At 39.3% G+C, this 18,889-nt stretch overlaps 2 protein-coding genes across 3 annotated transcripts in view; both read right to left on the reverse strand.

Annotated features, from left to right (window-relative positions):
• Pcdhac1 (protocadherin alpha subfamily C, 1) overlaps positions 1–14,262 on the reverse strand; it is a 56,939-nt gene extending 42,677 nt beyond the window's left edge. Inside the window, exon 1 of the mRNA XM_052155981.1 lies at positions 11,827–14,262. Coding sequence (XP_052011941.1) covers positions 11,827–14,262 — 2,436 coding nt within the window. The remainder of the gene's footprint in view (positions 1–11,826) is intronic.
• Positions 1–18,889, reverse strand: part of LOC127663731 (protocadherin alpha-4) — a 213,887-nt gene that overhangs the window by 87,193 nt on the left and 107,805 nt on the right. The window lies entirely within an intron of this gene.

The following is an 18,889-nucleotide window of genomic DNA, read 5'->3' on the forward strand; positions in this document are numbered from 1 at the left end:
TATCCAATGTATACAAGGAACTCAAGAAGTTAGTCTCCAGAGAGTCAAATAGCCCTATTAAAAACGGGGTACAGAGCTAAACAGGGAATTCTCAACTGAGGAAACTCGAATGGCTCTAAAGCACCTTAAGAAATGGTCAGCATCCTTAGTTATCAGGGAAATGCAAATCAAAACAACACTGATATTCCACCTTATACCAGTCAGAATGGCTAAGATGAAAAACTCAGGGGACAGCAGTTTCTGGAGAGGATGTGGGGGGAAAGGAATACTTCTCCATTGTTGGTGGGATTGCAAGCTGATAGAACCACTCTGGAAATCAGTTTGGCGATTCCTCAGAAAATTAGACATAGTACTACCAGCAGACCCAGCTATACCAGTCCTGGGCATCCAGAAGATGCTCCTACATGTAATAAAGACACATGCTCCACTATCTTCATAGCTGTCTTATTTATAATAGCCCAAAGATGGAAAGAACCCAGATGTCCCTCAACAGAGGAATGGATACAGAAACTATGGTATGTATACACAATGGAGTACTATTCAGCTATTAAAAGCAATGAATTCATAAAATTCTTAGGCAAATGGATGGAACTAGAAAGTGTCATCCTGAGCGAGGCAACCCAATCACAAAAGAACACACATGGTATGCACTCACTAAAAAGTGGATGTTAGTCCAAAAGCTCAAAATATACAAGTTACAATTAACCCAGCTCAAGAAGAAGGAGGACTTAAGTGAGGGTGCTTCAGCTCCTCTAAGAAAGGGAACAAAATAGTCACAGGAGCAATAAGGGAGACTGTGTGTGGAGCAGAGACTGAAGTAAAGGCCATCCAGAGACTGCCCTACCTGGAGATTCATCCTATATTCAGTCAACAAACCCAGACACTACTATGGATGACAAGAAGTGTATACCAAAAGGTGCATGCCATGATTGTCTCCAGAGGAGCCCTACCAGAGCCTTACAAATACAGAGGCAGAATTTGGACTATTGGACTGGGCATGGGGTCTGCAATGGAGGAGCTAAAGGATGGTCCAGAGGAGCTGAAGGGGTTTACAGCCCCATGGGAAGAACAATGATTTTGGCCACCCAGATGCCCCAAGACTCCCAGGGACTGAACCATCAACCAAGGGGCACACATGTTTCCAGCCAAAAATGTGGTAGAGAAAGGCCTTGTTGGACATCAGTGAGAGGAATGGTCCTTGGTCAGGTAAAGGCTCAACAGAGGCCCGAACAAAGGAGATGGGGAGAAGGGAGTGTGTTGGGTGGAGAGGCATATACATGGAGGCAGGGGGAAGAAAGAGGGGGAGGGGTTGGGGGTCTTAGGGGAGGGGGATATCGGGAAAGGTTTTACCATTGGCAATGTAAATGAAGATGATATTCAATTAAAAAAAGAAATAAATCAAGGAAACAGTACCTTTAAGTCTCAAAAACATATCTTGGCATAATTCTAACTAAGCTAATATTTTAATTGAAGAAAGCAGTTAAGGAAAATATAAAAATCTCTCCCATATTCATGAATTGGCAGGATAAACAGTGAAAATGGCCATTCCATCACGGACAATCTACAGATTAAATGCAATTCACATTCAAACTCTAACACAGTTCTTCGCAGAAATTCAATAAATATTCCTCAGTTCCACAGGAAAACATTAAATCTCTAGGACATCTGAAACAATCCTGAATAATAAGAATCTGCTGGGGCATCTTGTATCTAATCTCTAATTGTACTATATAACTGTAGTAAGAAAAACAGCATGGTGTTGCACAAAACCTTGAGTGTGTTTTCACCTAAACAATGTTTCATCTAGTATACAGTGCACATATAGATGTTCCATTCTATGTCAGAGTTAGCTCATAAACATGAGGTGACTAGTGGCCAGAGAGTAATCAAAGCCTCTAAACTGGGCACTTTTCCTTGCAAGCAGCTTCCCACTTGTAATGTCACATGACCCCTGCCATACACATGAGTCACAGGATGAGGACTCAAAGCTCTGAGCATATCACCCCACCTATCAAGAAATGTAGGTATGTGTGTGACATGTAATTTGCCTGTCTTCCTCAGGGGCCTTCAGATTCAAGCGAAGCAACAGGGTATACTTGTCAATAATACAGTTTCTCATAAGAGCCTAACTTCTCAGAATACCTGTGAATAGACAGAAAAATAATCAATCACCTTACATAAGGTGGGTGAATGTTTGGTAGTGTAGAAAGGTGATTGCTACAAAGACACTGATCAGCATAACCAACTTATGTCTGAGTTAAACACTCAGACATTAGTCCACGAAATATGAGAACCTTTTTCTAAAGAAATTGAAAATATATGCCAAAATAAAAGACAGAATGTTTAATAAATAATTTTGGTCAAAGTGGATGCATGCATGTAGAAGAAAGTCCAATAGTCACATCTGTCATCCTTCATAAAACCTAACTACAAATGTATGAAGTACCTCAAGATAAGGCCTGATACACTGATTCTTTTTTATTAAACTAATAAAATTTATTTTAAAATATGCAACTAAGTATGGACTATTCTAAGTCATCAAAATAATTTATAATAGTTAAATGAAATTTAAATATATATGATATCTTCTGAAGCTAAAAATAATATGCACTCAACCAGTTTTTTAAATCTATTTGGAACATTAAACATGGTAGAAATAGAAAAAGTCTCCAATGAAGTCCTCTTTGGAAGGAAATTGTGACAAGTTCCTGATTAGACAGAAATCATATGACCTCCAAGGGAGAATACACAGTTTAACCGTGGCTTCATAGAATGAATTAGGAAATGTTCTTTCTGTTTCTATTTTGTGGAATAGTTTGAAGAGTGTTGGTATTAGGTCTTCTATGAAGGTCTGAAAGAATTCTGCAGTCAACCCATCTGGTCCTGGGATATTTTTTGTTGAGACTTTTAATGGTTGCTTCTATTTCTTTAGGGGTTATAGGACTATTTAGATTGTTTATCTGATCCTGATATAACTTATGTATTTTGTATCTGTCCAGAAAATTGTACATTTCATCCAGATTTTCAAGTTTTGTTGCATATAGGTTTTTGTAATAGCATATGATGATTTTTATAATTTTCTCAGTTTCTGTTGTTATATTTCCATTTTCATTTCTGATATTGTTAATTTGGATACTGTCTCTGTGCCCTTTGGTTAGTCTGGCTAAGGGTTCATCTATCCCGGTGATTTTCTCAAAGAACCAGCTCCTGGTTTTGTTGATTCTTTGTATAGATATTTTTGTTTCTACTTGATTGATTTAAGCCCTGAGTTTGATTATTTCCTGACATCTATTCCTCTTTGCTGTATTTGGCTTCTTGCTCTAAAGCTTTCAGGTGTGCTGTTAAACTGGTAGTGTATGCGCTCTCCAGTTCCTTTTTGGAGACACTCAGAGCTGAGTTTTCCTCTTAGTACTGCTTTCTTTGTGTCCCATAAGTTTGGGTATGTTGTGCCTTCATTTTCATTAAACTCTAAAAAGTCTTTAATTCCTTTCTTTATTTCTTCCTTGACCAAGTTATCACTGAGTAGGGCATTGTTCAGCTTCCATGTGTATGCAGGCTTTCTGTTGTTTTTGTTGCCATTGAAGACCAGCCTTAGTCCATGGTGATCTGATAGGATGCATGGAATTATTTCAGTCTTATATCTGTTGAGGCCTGTTTTGTGACTGAGTATATGGTCAATTTTGGAGACACTAATTGAGAAGAAGTGCTGAGAAGAAGGTATATTCTTTTATTTTAGGATAAAATGTTCTATAGATATCTGTTAAATCCATTTGGTCCATAACTTCTTAGTTTCAATGTGTCTTTGTTTAGTTTGTGTTTCCATAAGTGGGGTGTTGAAGTCTCCCACTATTATTGTATGAGGTGTAATGTGTGCTTTGAGCTTTAGTAATGTTTCTTTTATGAATGTGGGTGCCCTTGCATTTGGAGCATAGATGTTCAGAATTGGGAGTTCTTGGTAGATTTTTCATTTGATGAATATGAAGTGTTCTTCCTATCCTTTTTGATAACGTTTTGTTGAAAGTCAATTTTATTCAATATTAGAATGGCTACTCCAGCTTGATTCTTGGGACCATTTGCTTGGAAAATTGTTTTACAGCCCTTTACTGTGAGGTAGTGTCTGCCTTTGACCCTGAGGTGCGTTCCCTGCATGCAGCAAAATGGTGAGTCCCATAAACGTATCCAGTCTATTAGTCTATGTTTTTTATTGAGGAATTGAGTCCACTGATGTTAAGAGATATTAAGGAATAGTGATTGTTGCTTCCTGCTATTTTTGATGCTATTTTTATGGTTGTGTGCCTATCTTCTTTCAGGTTAGTTGAAAGAAAATTACTTTCTTGCTTTTTCTAGGGTGTAGTTTCCCTCCTTGTGTTGGTGTTTTTCATTTGTTATTCTTTGTAGTGCTGGATTTGTAGAAAGATATTGTGTAAATTTGGTTGTCATGGAATATCTTGGCTTCTGCATCAATGGTAATTTAGAGTTTTGCTGGGCATAGTAGCCTGGGCTGACATTTGTGTTCTCTTCGGATCTCTATTACATCTGCCCAGGTTCTAGCTTTCATTATCTCTGGTGAGAAGTCTGGTATAATTCTGATAGGTCTGCCTTTATATATTACTTGACCTTTTCCCCTTACTGCTTTTAATATTCTTTCTTTGTTTTGCACATTTTGTATTTTATCTATTATGTGATGGGAGTAATTTCTTTTCTGGTCCAATCTATTTGGAGTTCTGTAGGCCTCTTGTATGTTTATGGGCATCTCTTTCTTCAGGTTAGGGAAGTTTTCTTCCATAATTTTGTTGAAGATATTTACTGGTGCTTTAAGTTTGGAATCTTTACTCTCTTTAATACCTTAGGTTTGGTCTTCTCATTGTGTCCAGGATTTCCCGGATTTTTGGGTTACAAGCTTGTTTCCATTTGCATCTTCTTTGACTGTTGTGTCAGTGTTTTCTATGATATCTTCTACACCTGAGATTCTCTCTTCTATCTCTTGGATTCTGTTGGTGATGGTTGCATTTATGACTTCTGTTCTCTTTCCTAGGTTTACTATCTCAAGGTTGTTCCTTTGCGATTTCTTTATTGTTTCTATTTCCATTTTTAGATCCTGGAAGGTTTTGTTCAATTCCTTAACCAGTTTGGTTGTGTTTTCCTGTAATTCTTTAAGGGATTTTTGTGTTTCCTCTTTAAGTGCTTCTACCTGTTTACCTGTGTTCTCCTGTATTTTTTTTAAGGGAGTTATTTATGTCCTTCTTAAAGTCCCCTATCATTATTATGAGATGTGACTTTAAATCAAAGTCTTGCTTTTCTGATGTGTTGGAGTATCAAAGGCTTGCTGTGGTGGGAGAACTGGTTTCTGATGATGCCAAGTAGCCTTGGTTTCTGTTGCTTATGTTCTTCCCTTTCTGCTCACCATGTGGTTATCTCTGGTGTTATCTGGTCTTGTTGTCTCTGACTGTGGCTTGTCCCTCCTGCAAGCCTGTGTGTCAGTACTCCTGGGAGACCAGTTCTCTCCAGGAGAAATTTGCATATAGAGAGCTGTGGCACGGGATCTCAAGTCCTGGAGCAGACAAAAACTGGAAGGATCCTATCTCAGGCTTTTCCTTGGTTCTTGTGTCCTGAGGTTTCTAGGAAGGTCTCTTGGAGCAGAAGTGGTGTCTCACCTGTGCTTACAGGCTTGTCAGCACACCTGGGAGAGCAGCTCTCTCCTGGAGGTATTTGGGTATAGAGTGCTGTAGCACAAGATCAGCTCCTGGCGCTATGACATCGTTAAACTGAACTCTTTTAGAAGAGAAAATGAAGTCATCAAATAATAGGGGAAAGAATTAATCAAGTAGATGTCTTATGCCACCAAGTAAAACCTCCAGTTCCAAAAATTGGTTATTTCTTGTTGAGTCACGCAACATGGAAAAGTCAATGTTGTGTCTAACTAGAAGAGTCACCCTTGCTGACTAGAGTCATGGTACTAGAAGGTTCTCTGCATTTTACTGCATGAATAAGGTAATCATCAATATCACCAGTCTATAAACCCTGTGACATACAGCAACAACCTGACTGAAGATATATGGAGGAACAATGGCATAGATGATATGGGATTAATCATATCCCATTTTAAAATTAGATTAAAGGACCATACTATGGCACGAAACCTATAACCTCACTATTAATGTGGCCAAGAACCTAAGACTAAATACACCATGAGCCTAGCAGCAAACTTATCATACTGTTCTGCAAAAGGAACACAGCAATAAAATAACTGCTAGTGACATACAGCTAAACCCATAGGTCAGGGCCTCATTCAGTCCACATCAAGGAATCTTATTTTTGCAGTAGATGATAACTGGCCCAGAGACCCACACTGGACAATATTCAAAGAGTGAGAAACATTGGAGCACTCAGTTCTTCATCAAACCTCTCTCTTCAAGGCTCAGGTGTCTGTGTGGAAGAAGGAATGGAAGATTGCAATAGCCAGAGATAATGGATGACTCTAAAGAAACAGAATCTCAGACCCTACAGAATATATAAACCCATATAAAGACTGGCAGCATGCCTAAGGCCTAAGTAGGTTCAACCCAAATAAGGTTTGAGTACTGGGCTTGGGGAGAGTGAACACAAGGTCCCACCCCTAAAGATCTTTAGTTGATATACACTGACCAGAGGGAAAAAGATATCAGTTTTCTCCAAAAGAGTTTCACTGGCTATGTAAACCACACTCCAGGGCAGGAACCATGCCCAGGAGAATTTAGTTGGTCAACATAAAACAAACCCAATAGTATTTAGAGCTTTTAATTTCATTTTTGCTTTGTTTATCCTTTTTATCTTGTTGATCTTTTGCTTGTTTGTTTTTATTTTCATTTTGTGGGGTTTTTGTTTGTTTCTTGTTTTTTGTTGTTGATTTTGTTTCTTGAAGGTATTTTTTTCTTTTTTTTTTTTTGAAAATGAAAAAACATAAAGTTGAGAGGGTAAGGAAGTAGAGACAATATGGGAGAATTGTGGAGGGAAACTTTTTTACTATAAAACTTTTCAATGAAAAAATAACTGTGTCAAAAAAAAAATAAACCAAAATATTCTGGGAACAAAACAAAGGCCCCTTTCTTCATTAGTTTGTTGTGGATTTTCTTGCTTGTTTTTGGCTTGCTTTAATTACTCTTATCAATAACTCATAATATTGTAGTCAGGAGCTTGGACTGCAGTTCATATTTATTTTATGTTCTTACAAATGTTAATATTTTATATGCATTTGAACAATATACAAAAAACCTTTTAGCAAGTAGTCAGTTCTCAATTCAGCCCATGTAAGTGAATACTACTATTTCCCTCTAACTGCAAACTTGAAGACAACAAAATAAATCAATAGATTACTAACATATCAGATATATTGTAAATACTTTTCAACTCACATAGTTCTAGGTATTGCCTTTCTTGTGTGTCCACTCAAGCTATAATACTATCCTTCTTGTTAAATTATTATTTGAGATTATAATATAGTTATATCATATCCGCCTTCCCTTTCCTCCATCCTAGCCATTCCATATATCCCTCCTCACGCTCTTTCAAATTCAAGTTCTCCTTTTCATTGTTTAAAACAATATATATTGCTGTATGTATAAAATATATATAGCAAAAATTACCTATCCACTGTTCTCTATTCTACTATATAAATGAGGGGTTTTTTTTTTACATAAATAGATATTACAATAGCCTGTTTAGTCTGTCTGTATACTGTTACTTGTATGTATGTTTTCAGTACTGACACTTTGGTATTGTATAACAAATTAGCATGCCCTTCCCTGGGGAAGACTCTTTCTCTCACTCTCAGAACTTCTTAGTTGCCTGTCACTCTGTGTAGGGTTGAGGTCCCATGAGTTTCCCACCTTCCACCTTAGCAGGTCTATTTGTGTCATCTTTGTTCATATCTTATTTATGCAACCATATTGGTAAGATTTTATGGGTAACACTTCTGACATTTTCAGGAGCAAACTCCCTGTTCTGGTTCTTAACATCTTTCTACCTCCTCTTCCACAATGATCTTAAGCCTTAAGTACAAGAGTTGTGCGGTAAGTTTATACATTAGGGCTGGACTGTACAAGTCTGCAAGCTTTCATATGAGAAGATCAACCAACCATTCCTTCCAGCTATGATGCTTATAAGCAACAACAATGATCCGCATGGCATGATAACCATAAGGGTTCGATATTGGTACATGTACCTTGACAATAGCCAGCAGCTCTCTAATTGGACTTAAGACCTGCTCAGAAAGAGTGATATCAGGCCTGGTACTAGAAATCTAGCCAGCAACCCAGGGATGTTAAAGACATGGATCTTGAAGAACTTAGAGCTGCCACTTTACTAAGTCATTATAATCTGGAACTACATTTATCCTTATGCCCACAGGTGAGCATAACTCTCCTCATCAAAGAAACTTCTCTTTGCAACAAAAGGAGACATTGCAGAAAACCATAATCAATAAAAATGCCAACTTTCTTTTTTACCTACTTGACCATCCCCAGTTTACAGTAAGTGCTATTATACTGTATAAATAAAAAATTTTAAATCTGAATATATTTCACATGTCATGCAAGCTTCTTAAATTACAGAAATCTAAAATGTTTTAAAGCATGAACAGTATAATCAAAGTCAAAATGGTTACAAGGAAATATCCAATCAACCTGTGGTAGTCTACTTACAACTGGTTATCAACAAATAAACACATTTTGAATGTCAAATACATTCTATTACTCTGTAAACCGGGCATTGCAACTATCCTATGCCCTATTTATTCTTGAATAGTAACATGTTAATATGGCAATGAGATACCCAATCCAGTAACTCTAATATATTAAAGACTACTTTTATGCTGTCCATCCATTTTTGCTACAATAGTGTTTTCCGAAAAATTGTCAATACTTTAACTATAAATGGAAAGTCCAAATTTACCCACCAAGAATATCTTCTTTGATACCAACTTAAGAAATTAAACTACATTAACAGAAAAACAAAACAAAACAATGGCAAGAGGCACATTATTTGTTGCACAGTAGATCAATTTTGTTTGTGTCTGTTACATATTTTTAGTATGGGAGAAGAAGAGATCCATGTTTTACTGGATTTCTTAAGCCAACAACTTTTGATATTATTAATTATTGATATATTCCAAACCAACTAAAAGTAGAAAACAATTTTGAAATTAACAAAATATAAACAGATGATGCCACATAACCCTTCCACTTTATCTTTCATATAAGACCAAAATGTGAAAGGGGTCATTTTTCTTTGCTATTGTTTTTTTGTTTATTTTATGGTGGTAGGCAATGCATTCATGAGGATCTGCAGATGTATGCATCCATGCTCCACGTACAGAAGCTAGAGAGAGAGATGGTGGGTCTTCTACCATTTTATTGAAATAAGACAGGGTTTCTCACTGAACTGAACTCACAGTTGAGTTTGTCAAGTTAGCCCTGTAGTGTTTATAACCAGTCTGTATCTGCCAGCCAACACAAGTACAGTTTGTATGCATGCCTATGGTGTTTCATGGATGGTGGGGATTCAAATTAAGTTCTCGTGCTTTCATAGCAAGTACTCTTGCATACTGAGGCATCTGTTCAGCCTACTTTTTCAAAAAAAATAAAGACCTTGTTTTCCTTTTAAAATTCCATATCTACTGACATTTATTGTGACTTACTAACATTACTATTTTCTAGTTAAACCCATTTCTCAAACTATCCTTATTCCCTAATATCCTCATCTCTCTTTTTCACAAAAGCAATAATCAAGGAATGATGGCCTACACATTTGTTTCCAGCACCTGGGAAGCAGATCTAGGCTGACTGCTGTGAGTTAGATGTCAGCCTGCCTGGTCTACACAGTACGTTCCAAACCAGGGTTACATGCTGAAACCCCAGTGTCAGAACAAAACAAAAAACAGAAAGTAATGAAGTATATTAATGGTATTTACACTTTAAGTACTTTGACACTTGAATAGTTAACATTGGAGTACTGCAATTTCCTCCCTTAACACTGAGATTTTATAGTTAGCATTTTCTGCAATTTCCATAATGTAATATTTGACTCTCTTGATTCTTAGCCATCTAAGGAACTGGAGTCATGTTTATTATAGAATATAGAACTGAAGTGTTTTCATGCTAGTTTTAGGGCCAGAAAGTTCCTCTGCCCAACCATTTTCTTGTATTTGGAAATACATTCATTATATTTGAAAATAGCCATTAAACTATTAAGTATAGATACATGTTGAAGTGTTCATATTTCAATCCATTATTTGCACACTTATTAATTCATTCAATAGATATGGTTCACATTTAGCTTTTATCATAGCATGAGAAGTTGTAAATATATAAAATTATAATACTTTGAATCTTTTGTACTTGTAGTGCTATAATTGTTTGAGAGAGGAATAATTCTCAAGCCATTTCCCCCTATTTCTTAGGAGAGTAAAACAAATGCTTAATTTTTCTTCCCTGATTTCTGTGTTCATAATTTCTTGTTTCCATGATTATTTCAAGAATATAGCAGAAAATAATAATGTATAATAGTAATGGTATAAATTGCATTGGCCTAACTCCATTCAATTTTGTTGAAATTACCAAAGCCACTGAAGTATTTTACTTGACTTGTATTAGGTATGTTACTCTCAAATATAGCAACTCCTAAAGTAATAAGAAAATCAAGTCCATGTTGAATGAATTTTGAAAAATAAAAATAACTCTGAAGACATATATGTGACATATATGACAAAAAGTGCTCACTTTTCTTTTTGGCAAGATATGCTTAATAAAAACAAAATAAAAGTCAAGTCTTTTTACCCACCAGTGCTACCTTCATTATATCAGTACAATAGGCATTCTGAGATATGCTTGTAATTTTTTGTATTTACAAACTGCTGTGAAGTTTCATAATGTAGTATGTGACTCTCTTGATTCCTTAGCCATCTGATGAACTGGAGTCATGTTTATTACAGAATATAACACTAAAGTGTTTTCATGCTAGTTTTAGTGCTATCTAAAACTATGTCTAAGCAGAATATTCTCTAAGCAGCATTTCTCAAAAGAAAATTTGCACCAATGATACTCAGTAAAAGTATAGGATACAGAATATGCCACATTTTATCAAATACTATTCAAGACCAAAGTCAAATCTCATCTGTTCTACAAATGTCTTTGATTCCTTCCTTCCATCCAGACATCCACTCATGTTTTACCACTATCTTTGATGAGTATCCACTTCAGTTTATTTTACAACTCCAGTGATTATCATATTTTCATGAAGTATTGTAGTGATCTGAGTGTGTCTTCTTCTGTGTTTGTTTCATAATATATATACTCATGGTTTTTCACTTTAGGATTCTATGAGGAATCTCTCTCATATCTGTTGCCCAGGAAATACTCCTTTATCTTTAATTTTAGGCTGCTATTCCACATTACTAGTGTAGATTTTGATTGGTTTTAATGTTTCTCAGGCATAAACTGTATGAAATAGTTCAGTAGATAATGGTGCTTGACAACTTGAGTTTAGTACCCAGAACCCACATGATAAAAAGAGAAAACCGGTTCTCTCTGATATCCACAGTCATACCATGTTTCACACATGTACATGAACACACACACACACACAATCTTTAACATTTAATTTATAAAAATTAAATAAATTCCTTGAGGTCTAAAACATTATTCTAATGCACATTGACAAAATTCCTGACATATGAGAAAGTATTCAAATGGTTAACATAAACCAAAGAAAGACTCATCTAAGAAATACCCTAGAGCATAGCTAGAAACTTTATCTTTGCCAGAGGAGTCAAAACCCATAAGGTGTGCTTACCATAGCCTTCATATTTGTATGATCCCCTTTCCTATTCCGAATCTGAACACAGGATATTGGCAAATTCAGTCCTACACCAGGGGCCAGATTTCTCAGATCAGCAGCCTTGTATTTCCCATGCAAGAGCAAGCTGTTATTACCATAGCCTGGTCCCAGAGAGGCTCGATAGAGATATGTCTGAGAAAGTCTCTCCACTGTGGTGACATCTATTGTGGCTGATGTCATCCAAGGACTAGAGGCCATCGTCCTCTCGTGTCTCACATTTTCTGGAGAATGACAGAAGTTCTGGGAGCAACAATCTGGGCTCTGGTTCAACTTGATGCACACAAAGAAAAGCAAGCACCCCAGAAATAAAAAGGAAACGCAGACCAGGGCTATTACCAAGTACAAGTTCCGGGCAGAAAGCTGTGCCCTTGGTTCCCAGATATCTTCAAAGTCTGGAATGACCTGGGGAGCCTCATTGCTGAGCAGCACGCCCAGAATAACAGAGGAGGACAGCGGAGGCTCTCCGTGGTCCTGAACCACGACCACCACGCTCTGCTTAACGGAATCAGTGGGAAAAACTAAACGTGCAGTCCTCAGCTCTCCCGTGTCGACTGAAATTCTGAAAAGACTAGAGTCAGAAGCCTGAGAAATGTGATAGGAGAGCCAGGCATTGGAACCACTGTCTGCATCCTCTGCTACCACTTTTGTGACCAGGTGTCCAGCTCGGGCTGAGCGGGGCACTCTTTCCACTGGGATAGAGCCGTTTCTAGGCAAGGGAAACAAGATGTCTGGTGCATTGTCATTCCTGTCTACCACAAACAAGTTCACAGTCACTGTGGCACTTCTGGGAGGAATGCCACCATCTCGACCTTCCACTTGGAAGTTAAACCCCCTGAGCTGCTCAAAGTCAAAGGACGTTTTAGCAGTGATAACACCACTGCTTGGTTCTACTGCCACCAAGCTGGAGGAAACTGGCATCTCTTCAGAAATGACGTCCAACAGCTCATAAAAGACAAGGCCATTCTCCCCCAGGTCTGGGTCCTCAGCGAACACACAGCCTAAAGAAACTCCAGGGCTATTGTTTTCAGCCACAAAAAGTTCCTGTTGTGGTTGAGAAAAGCTTGGTGTGTTATCATTCACATCAGCAACTGACACAGTGAGTGTCCTTCGGGTGCTTAATGGGGGCGAGCCACCATCTGAAGCAGAGATCTGGATCTGGTATTCACTTGCTTGCTCCCGATCCAGGGGCCCATCAGTCAGCAATCTGTAGTAGCTATCAAAGGAAGCCTTCAACTGAAAGGGGCCTTTGCTGGACATGCTACAAGTGACCTTACCATTGGAACCAAGGTCCTCATCCTTTACACTAAGGAGAGCAATTACTGTGCCAGGAGCTGCATCCTCGAGTACTGGGCTGGAGAAGGTCATGAAGTCCATCTGGGGGGCGTGATCGTTCACATCAGTCACCTCTACAAGCAGTTTAGTAGTGCTAGATAGACTAAAAGCACCTTCATCTCTTGCTTCAACAAATGCTTCCAACAACGTTTCCGGTGGACCTAGTGAAGCAGCTACCTGAACCTCCCCACTTTTAGGATGCACGTGAAAGAGGTGCCTCAGCTCTGCTGGTGTGCTGTTGCTTAAGGAGTACCAGACTTCTCCATTGGATCCTTCATCCGGATCCAAGGCTTGAACGTGGAATAGCACAGTTCCATTGGGTGCAGTCTCTGGAACCTTGGTACTGTATACGGAGTGCTCAAATACAGGTGCATTGTCATTGGTGTCCACCACAGTGATAGTGACTTGAGCGGCCCCAGAGCGTACAGGCAGGCCACCATCCTGAGCAGTGAGCACCAGCAGGTGGGTGTCCCGCTGCTCTCGATCCAGCGCTTTCTCCAGCACCAGCTCTGGGTATTTGCTACCATCGACCCGCGATCCCATGTCCAAGCGAAAGTGCTGGCTAATGCTTAGGCTGTAACTTAGCGCCCCGTTACTTCCCTCATCAGCATCTTGAGCATTCGGAAGAGTGAACCGGGCTCCGGGTGGCAGGAACTCGGGGATGTGCAGGTGCACATCTCCAGCAGGGAAGAGGGGTGAATTGTCGTTGGTGTCTAGGAGGTGAATGCGCATTTTGTGCAGCTCCAGAGGGTCCTCGAACATTAGTTCGTATGTCAGGATACAAGCAGCTTTGGCCCCGCACAGCCGCTCGCGGTCCGCTGGCTCTTGAACCACCAAGCTACCGCTGCCCATGTCCACCCCGAAATAGAGCTCTCTGTGGTTGGAAAGGAAGCGAAAGTTCCGCAAAGACAGAGCAGCTGCTGACAGCTTCAAGTCAGAGGCGATATTGCCTACAGTAACTCCGGGCTCCGTCTCCTCCAACACCGAGTACTCCAGCTGTCCCGTTGCAGCACCACAAGAGACCCACCAACAGAGAACCACCATGCCCCAGCCCACCATCCTCCCTTTCGGTGTCCACACACCAGGTGTTGCGGCGACCCGGGACCATGCTCCGAACTCCCGGAGAAAAGGAGCCTGGAAAACGCGCGAGCTGTTCAGCCTGCTTGCATTGCAAGTTCGAAATGCTGCGGCCACTGGCGTTCCGCCCAAGCTAGGCTGATGGGTGTACTGGGTGCGGAGGAGCGCAGCGCCGCCTAGGGGTACAGAGGTAAACTGCATGGGTGGGGAGGCTCAGACCGCGCTCTCCCCTGGCTGGGGTCCTGTGCCTGGCTGGCTCCTGGCGACTAATGGTAATCTGGACCTGAAAGACGGTGGAGGAACTGATGAGTGACGCTTACTTGGTAAACTCCTGTGACTGTTGGGCTCTTGGCCGGCTATTGTAAGTTCAATATGGGGCGAAAAGGTGGGTCTCTCGGGACCAGCACTGGTGTTCATTTCAAATTTCTCTAGATTCAGCTTTTTGTAGGCAGTAGAGCCAGCAGGAGAAAGGTTCTGTGCTCTGATTGATTTTTAGGCGAACCCGTTTCAATTCCCTTAGGAGTAACTACCCACCCTTTCTTTTCAAGCTACCCTAGACTGGAGAGAATAAGATGCCATCAATGAGTCAAAACTAAAAAAGTAAAACCGCAAGCTTGCCAACTGTCCGCAAAGAGGACCTATGACCAGGTGGAGAAAAAGAAAGCACTGCCTGGTGTTCTTCAACACAGTGTGGCCAGGACCCAAAATTCATTCCCTACAAGCTTTAGAGAGCAGCAGAGAGAAGCAGCTTCCGCTTTCAACCTGATCTGCAGAGAGAATAGTGATCAGTTTTATGAGAAGTATCTCTCTTTAAAGAAAAAAAAAGTCCACGTGTTACCTAGCACCCTGCAGTCAGCCTCTTTCCCCCGAAGGGTGAGCTGAAAAAAAAGAATGGTTTAATTAAATATTAAACACTAAATTGCTCATTCAAATCTTTCATTTGATACAGTTGTTCAGAGCCCCCCGAGGATCCAAATTTGCAAGCCAAAACCTGAATGGGATCAAAAACAGAAGTTCCCACAAAATTGTATCTAGCTAGTAACGATTTTTGAATGTGAATGACTGCACGTGTATGTTAATCACACAATTCTCTCGACTTTTATGTATGTGTGAAATGTTCTGTTTTTAATTTGCTGATTTAAATGGACAATTCCAGCATTCTCTTCTTAAGACCAAAAGTGGAATTATTAACTACGGTGTTACACTAAATACCAATTATCCCCCTGGGCATCACAGGCAGATTCTCTGTCTCATCAAGGAACTAGAAATAATGGAGGCAACACAGCGCAATGAAAATGGTAAATGTGTCCTCACTGGTTTACTTTACCAATCAAAGCAAACTTTACCAAATTTGAGACAAAAGTAAAAGCAAGACACACACCACAGTGTGGACATCACTAAAAGACTTTACCAGATGTAAAATAGACCATACAAGTGAGTTTGTTCCTCACCAAATTTCCAAATCACAGTGAATGATCCGTTCATCTGCCCGGGGGGTAGGATTTGCACGGTCTCCTCTCAGCTTAGCCTAGCGAGGTGGCTAAGAGAGAACTGACTTGTGAAATTGTCCTCTTGACTTTTACACACACACACACACACACACACACACATCATGTGCATGTAATGTATGAGCTCCCCAATTCTAAAACTGATAACTGTTCAAGATGCTTGTGAAATCATCTGCCTGCTGAGGGATGTACGAGTATTCTTTGCATTTTCCCACTTATTCACAGCAGAATAAATACAGCTGGAAAGTTGTATGCATTTGAGAAGTCCTCTTTAGTTTTGGACCTAAAGTCAAACCAGCAATTACATCAGGTTTAGAAATTCTGAGCCGTGTCCAGGAGGACAGTGTGGGGGGGGAGGGGGAGTGTAGATTAAGATATAAGGAATAGAAAAAACACAGAAACAGCATGGGAATTTTTCACAAAAGTTATAGGCAACATCACATTTTTTACGTTTTTCTTTTTGCTATCTGCCTGTTTAAACTGTCATTGACAGCCACTTTCAAAGAATCTCATTTGAGTCATGAATAGACAGATAGCTCCTGATAGCCATCCCTGTCATACACCTTCCAACTCCCCCATGACATTACATTTTTGTCCAAGTAAACTAGAATTTATGGAGAAGCAATGGTTAATAGAAAGGCTAGCCCAATGATGAAGGCCAAATATATCTGCCACTTTAAAATTTTAGATTTTTTTTATTTTATGTGTATGGATGGTGTGTGTGTGTGTGTGTGTGTGTGTGTGTGTGTGTGTGTAATCATATGCGTACCTGGTACCTGCAGAGGCCAAAAGAGAACATTAGATCCTCCAGAGACTAGAGTTACAAATAATTGTAAAAAGAAAAAAAAAGCCTACAGGTGTACAGGCGCTGGGAGTGGACCCCACGTTCTCTGGAACAGCAGCCAGTGCTCTGAATCACTGAGACATCTCTCCAGCTCTTATATTTGCCTTTTTGATAGCACAGAGAAATGAACATCAAATCCTAAACTGACAAAAATTCTCTTTAGCAAAACCTTAAAGACATTCTTCACACTTTCTCCTGATTGAAATATTTCCAAGGTTTTTTTTTAATTGAAAGTATAACTTAGAGTGGAAAATAAGCAAAATAACAAAAACAAAACAGAATCTTGATTTCTGCTTGAGTTCTGTTGCTCAGATTAATACAAGCCCCTCCACTTTAACTTGTCCTTCAGGCACAGTCCAGAAGATTGCTAACCACTTTACATGAGCTCCTCTTAGGTGTTTTCAAACTACACAAGAAACTGGAAAACCTATTATCCACCGAAGAGCTCATCCAGGAAACTTACTATATTTCCTAGTGTTTTGGCTTGTTATCTGGAAGTATTTTATGTGTTATGGAAATTAACAGATAGAGCATCACCTTCACATTAGGTAAATTTTAATCCTATACAATAGCTTAATTGAGTGCCCAAATCAAGTCTAGCAGAATGAAAAATCTGGCCAGAGAAGTCTGTATTATATGACTTTGTTTCTCGGATTTTTAACTAAGTCTCAGACACAAAGTAAAAGGCTAAACATTCTTAATGAATACTACCATTTCATTTGTTTTATATAAACTTTTTACTAATAACAAATCACTGTGAGATTTAAGTTTCTACTCCAAGGAACTCGCTTTTCTATATGGCATATCTTCTAAAATGCCTCACGGTAGCTCTACTCTGTGTGTACTTATTTGTATAATTATACAGCAATTATTGGAATATTATATATATATATATAATGTTTTAAAATATGGCCCTCAGAAGTAGTCAACCAGATGGAAAGGTAAAGAAAGAACCAGCCCCTTTCTTCCAAATGTTTCATGTATGATCTTATATTCCAAAATTGCAGTTTTACTGTTAAGGTGAATCATTCTTGCAGCCTATCTGTTGTCCTGAAATCAATCTAGATTTTCTTGAAAGTCAAATTTCAATATCTTTTTTCTTATAATCTAATCTTTCTTTTTTTGTTTTTCATTTGTTTGTTTGAGACAGTCTCTCTATGTAGCTCTGGCTGTCATGAAACTCATGATGTGGATTAGGCTAGCCTCAAACTCATAGAGATCCACCTGCCTCCTCCTTCTGAGTGCTGGAATCAAAAGTGTATACCACCAGCCCTGGCTTCACATTTCCTCTTGAAAAATGCCTTTGTATTTTCCTGTTTATCACATATTTTATTTCTTTAGGGACATTTATTGAAAATATATTAGATGTCCTTTTCCTGCTTCACAGCTATACTTTTTATTTCCTTGAGTTGATTTCTCATTCCCATTTGTTTTCAACCTTATCATAGATTGCTTTTCCATTTTGCTTTTGTCTTTGATTTTTATTCTTTGCTTTTTCCAGTGCTATATCAATCACAGGGCTCACACACAGTAATGGAGAAGTGTTCCACTGAACCTCCCCAAATCCTCTCCCCCCAGCAGGGATTGGTTGTTCTGTTTTACTACTTTTGGTGTGGCCTTAATTTCTACATTTATTTTTCTATTTCATGAACTATGCCAGCTCACTTTTTATGGCCTCCATAACTTTTTAATTTTATCCTTGAAACTCTAGACTGAGTGGAAATTTCTGGTTTATTTGGAAACTCAGTTGTGTCATGAGATGGTGGTTTTGTTTGGTTGGTTGGTTGGTTGGTTGGTTTTTGGTTTTTCAAGACAGGGTTTCTCTGTATAGCCCTGGCTATACCGGAACTCACTCTGTAGACCAGGCTGTCCTCGAACTCAGAAATCTGCTTCCTCTGCCTCCCACGTGCTGGGATTACAGGCGTGCACCACCACTGCCCAGCGTCTGGAAGCTGTCTTGTGAGAGGATGATTTGCTGAAGCAGACACATGAGGGGGCATTTGATGTTTTGTTGGATCAGATGCTTGAGAAGGTGTGTGATGTTTGAAAACAGTATAAATGTAATCCCATAAACGGTGAGAGGTCACTTTTGCACTGGTACCCTTACTACCCTTCTTTGGTCTTCCATGGTCTTCCCTGGTGAAGCAAGACTTCCCTGGTCTTCACAGACCACTTCTGCTGACTCAAACCGATTCTGTGGAACCTTGTGGCTTCTGGTGGACTGAGCTGCTGCTACTGATCATGTTTGGTGTTGGCT

The sequence above is a fragment of the Apodemus sylvaticus genome, chromosome 13 (genome assembly GCF_947179515.1).
Source record: "Apodemus sylvaticus chromosome 13, mApoSyl1.1, whole genome shotgun sequence".
Lineage (NCBI taxonomy): Eukaryota > Metazoa > Chordata > Mammalia > Rodentia > Muridae > Apodemus > Apodemus sylvaticus.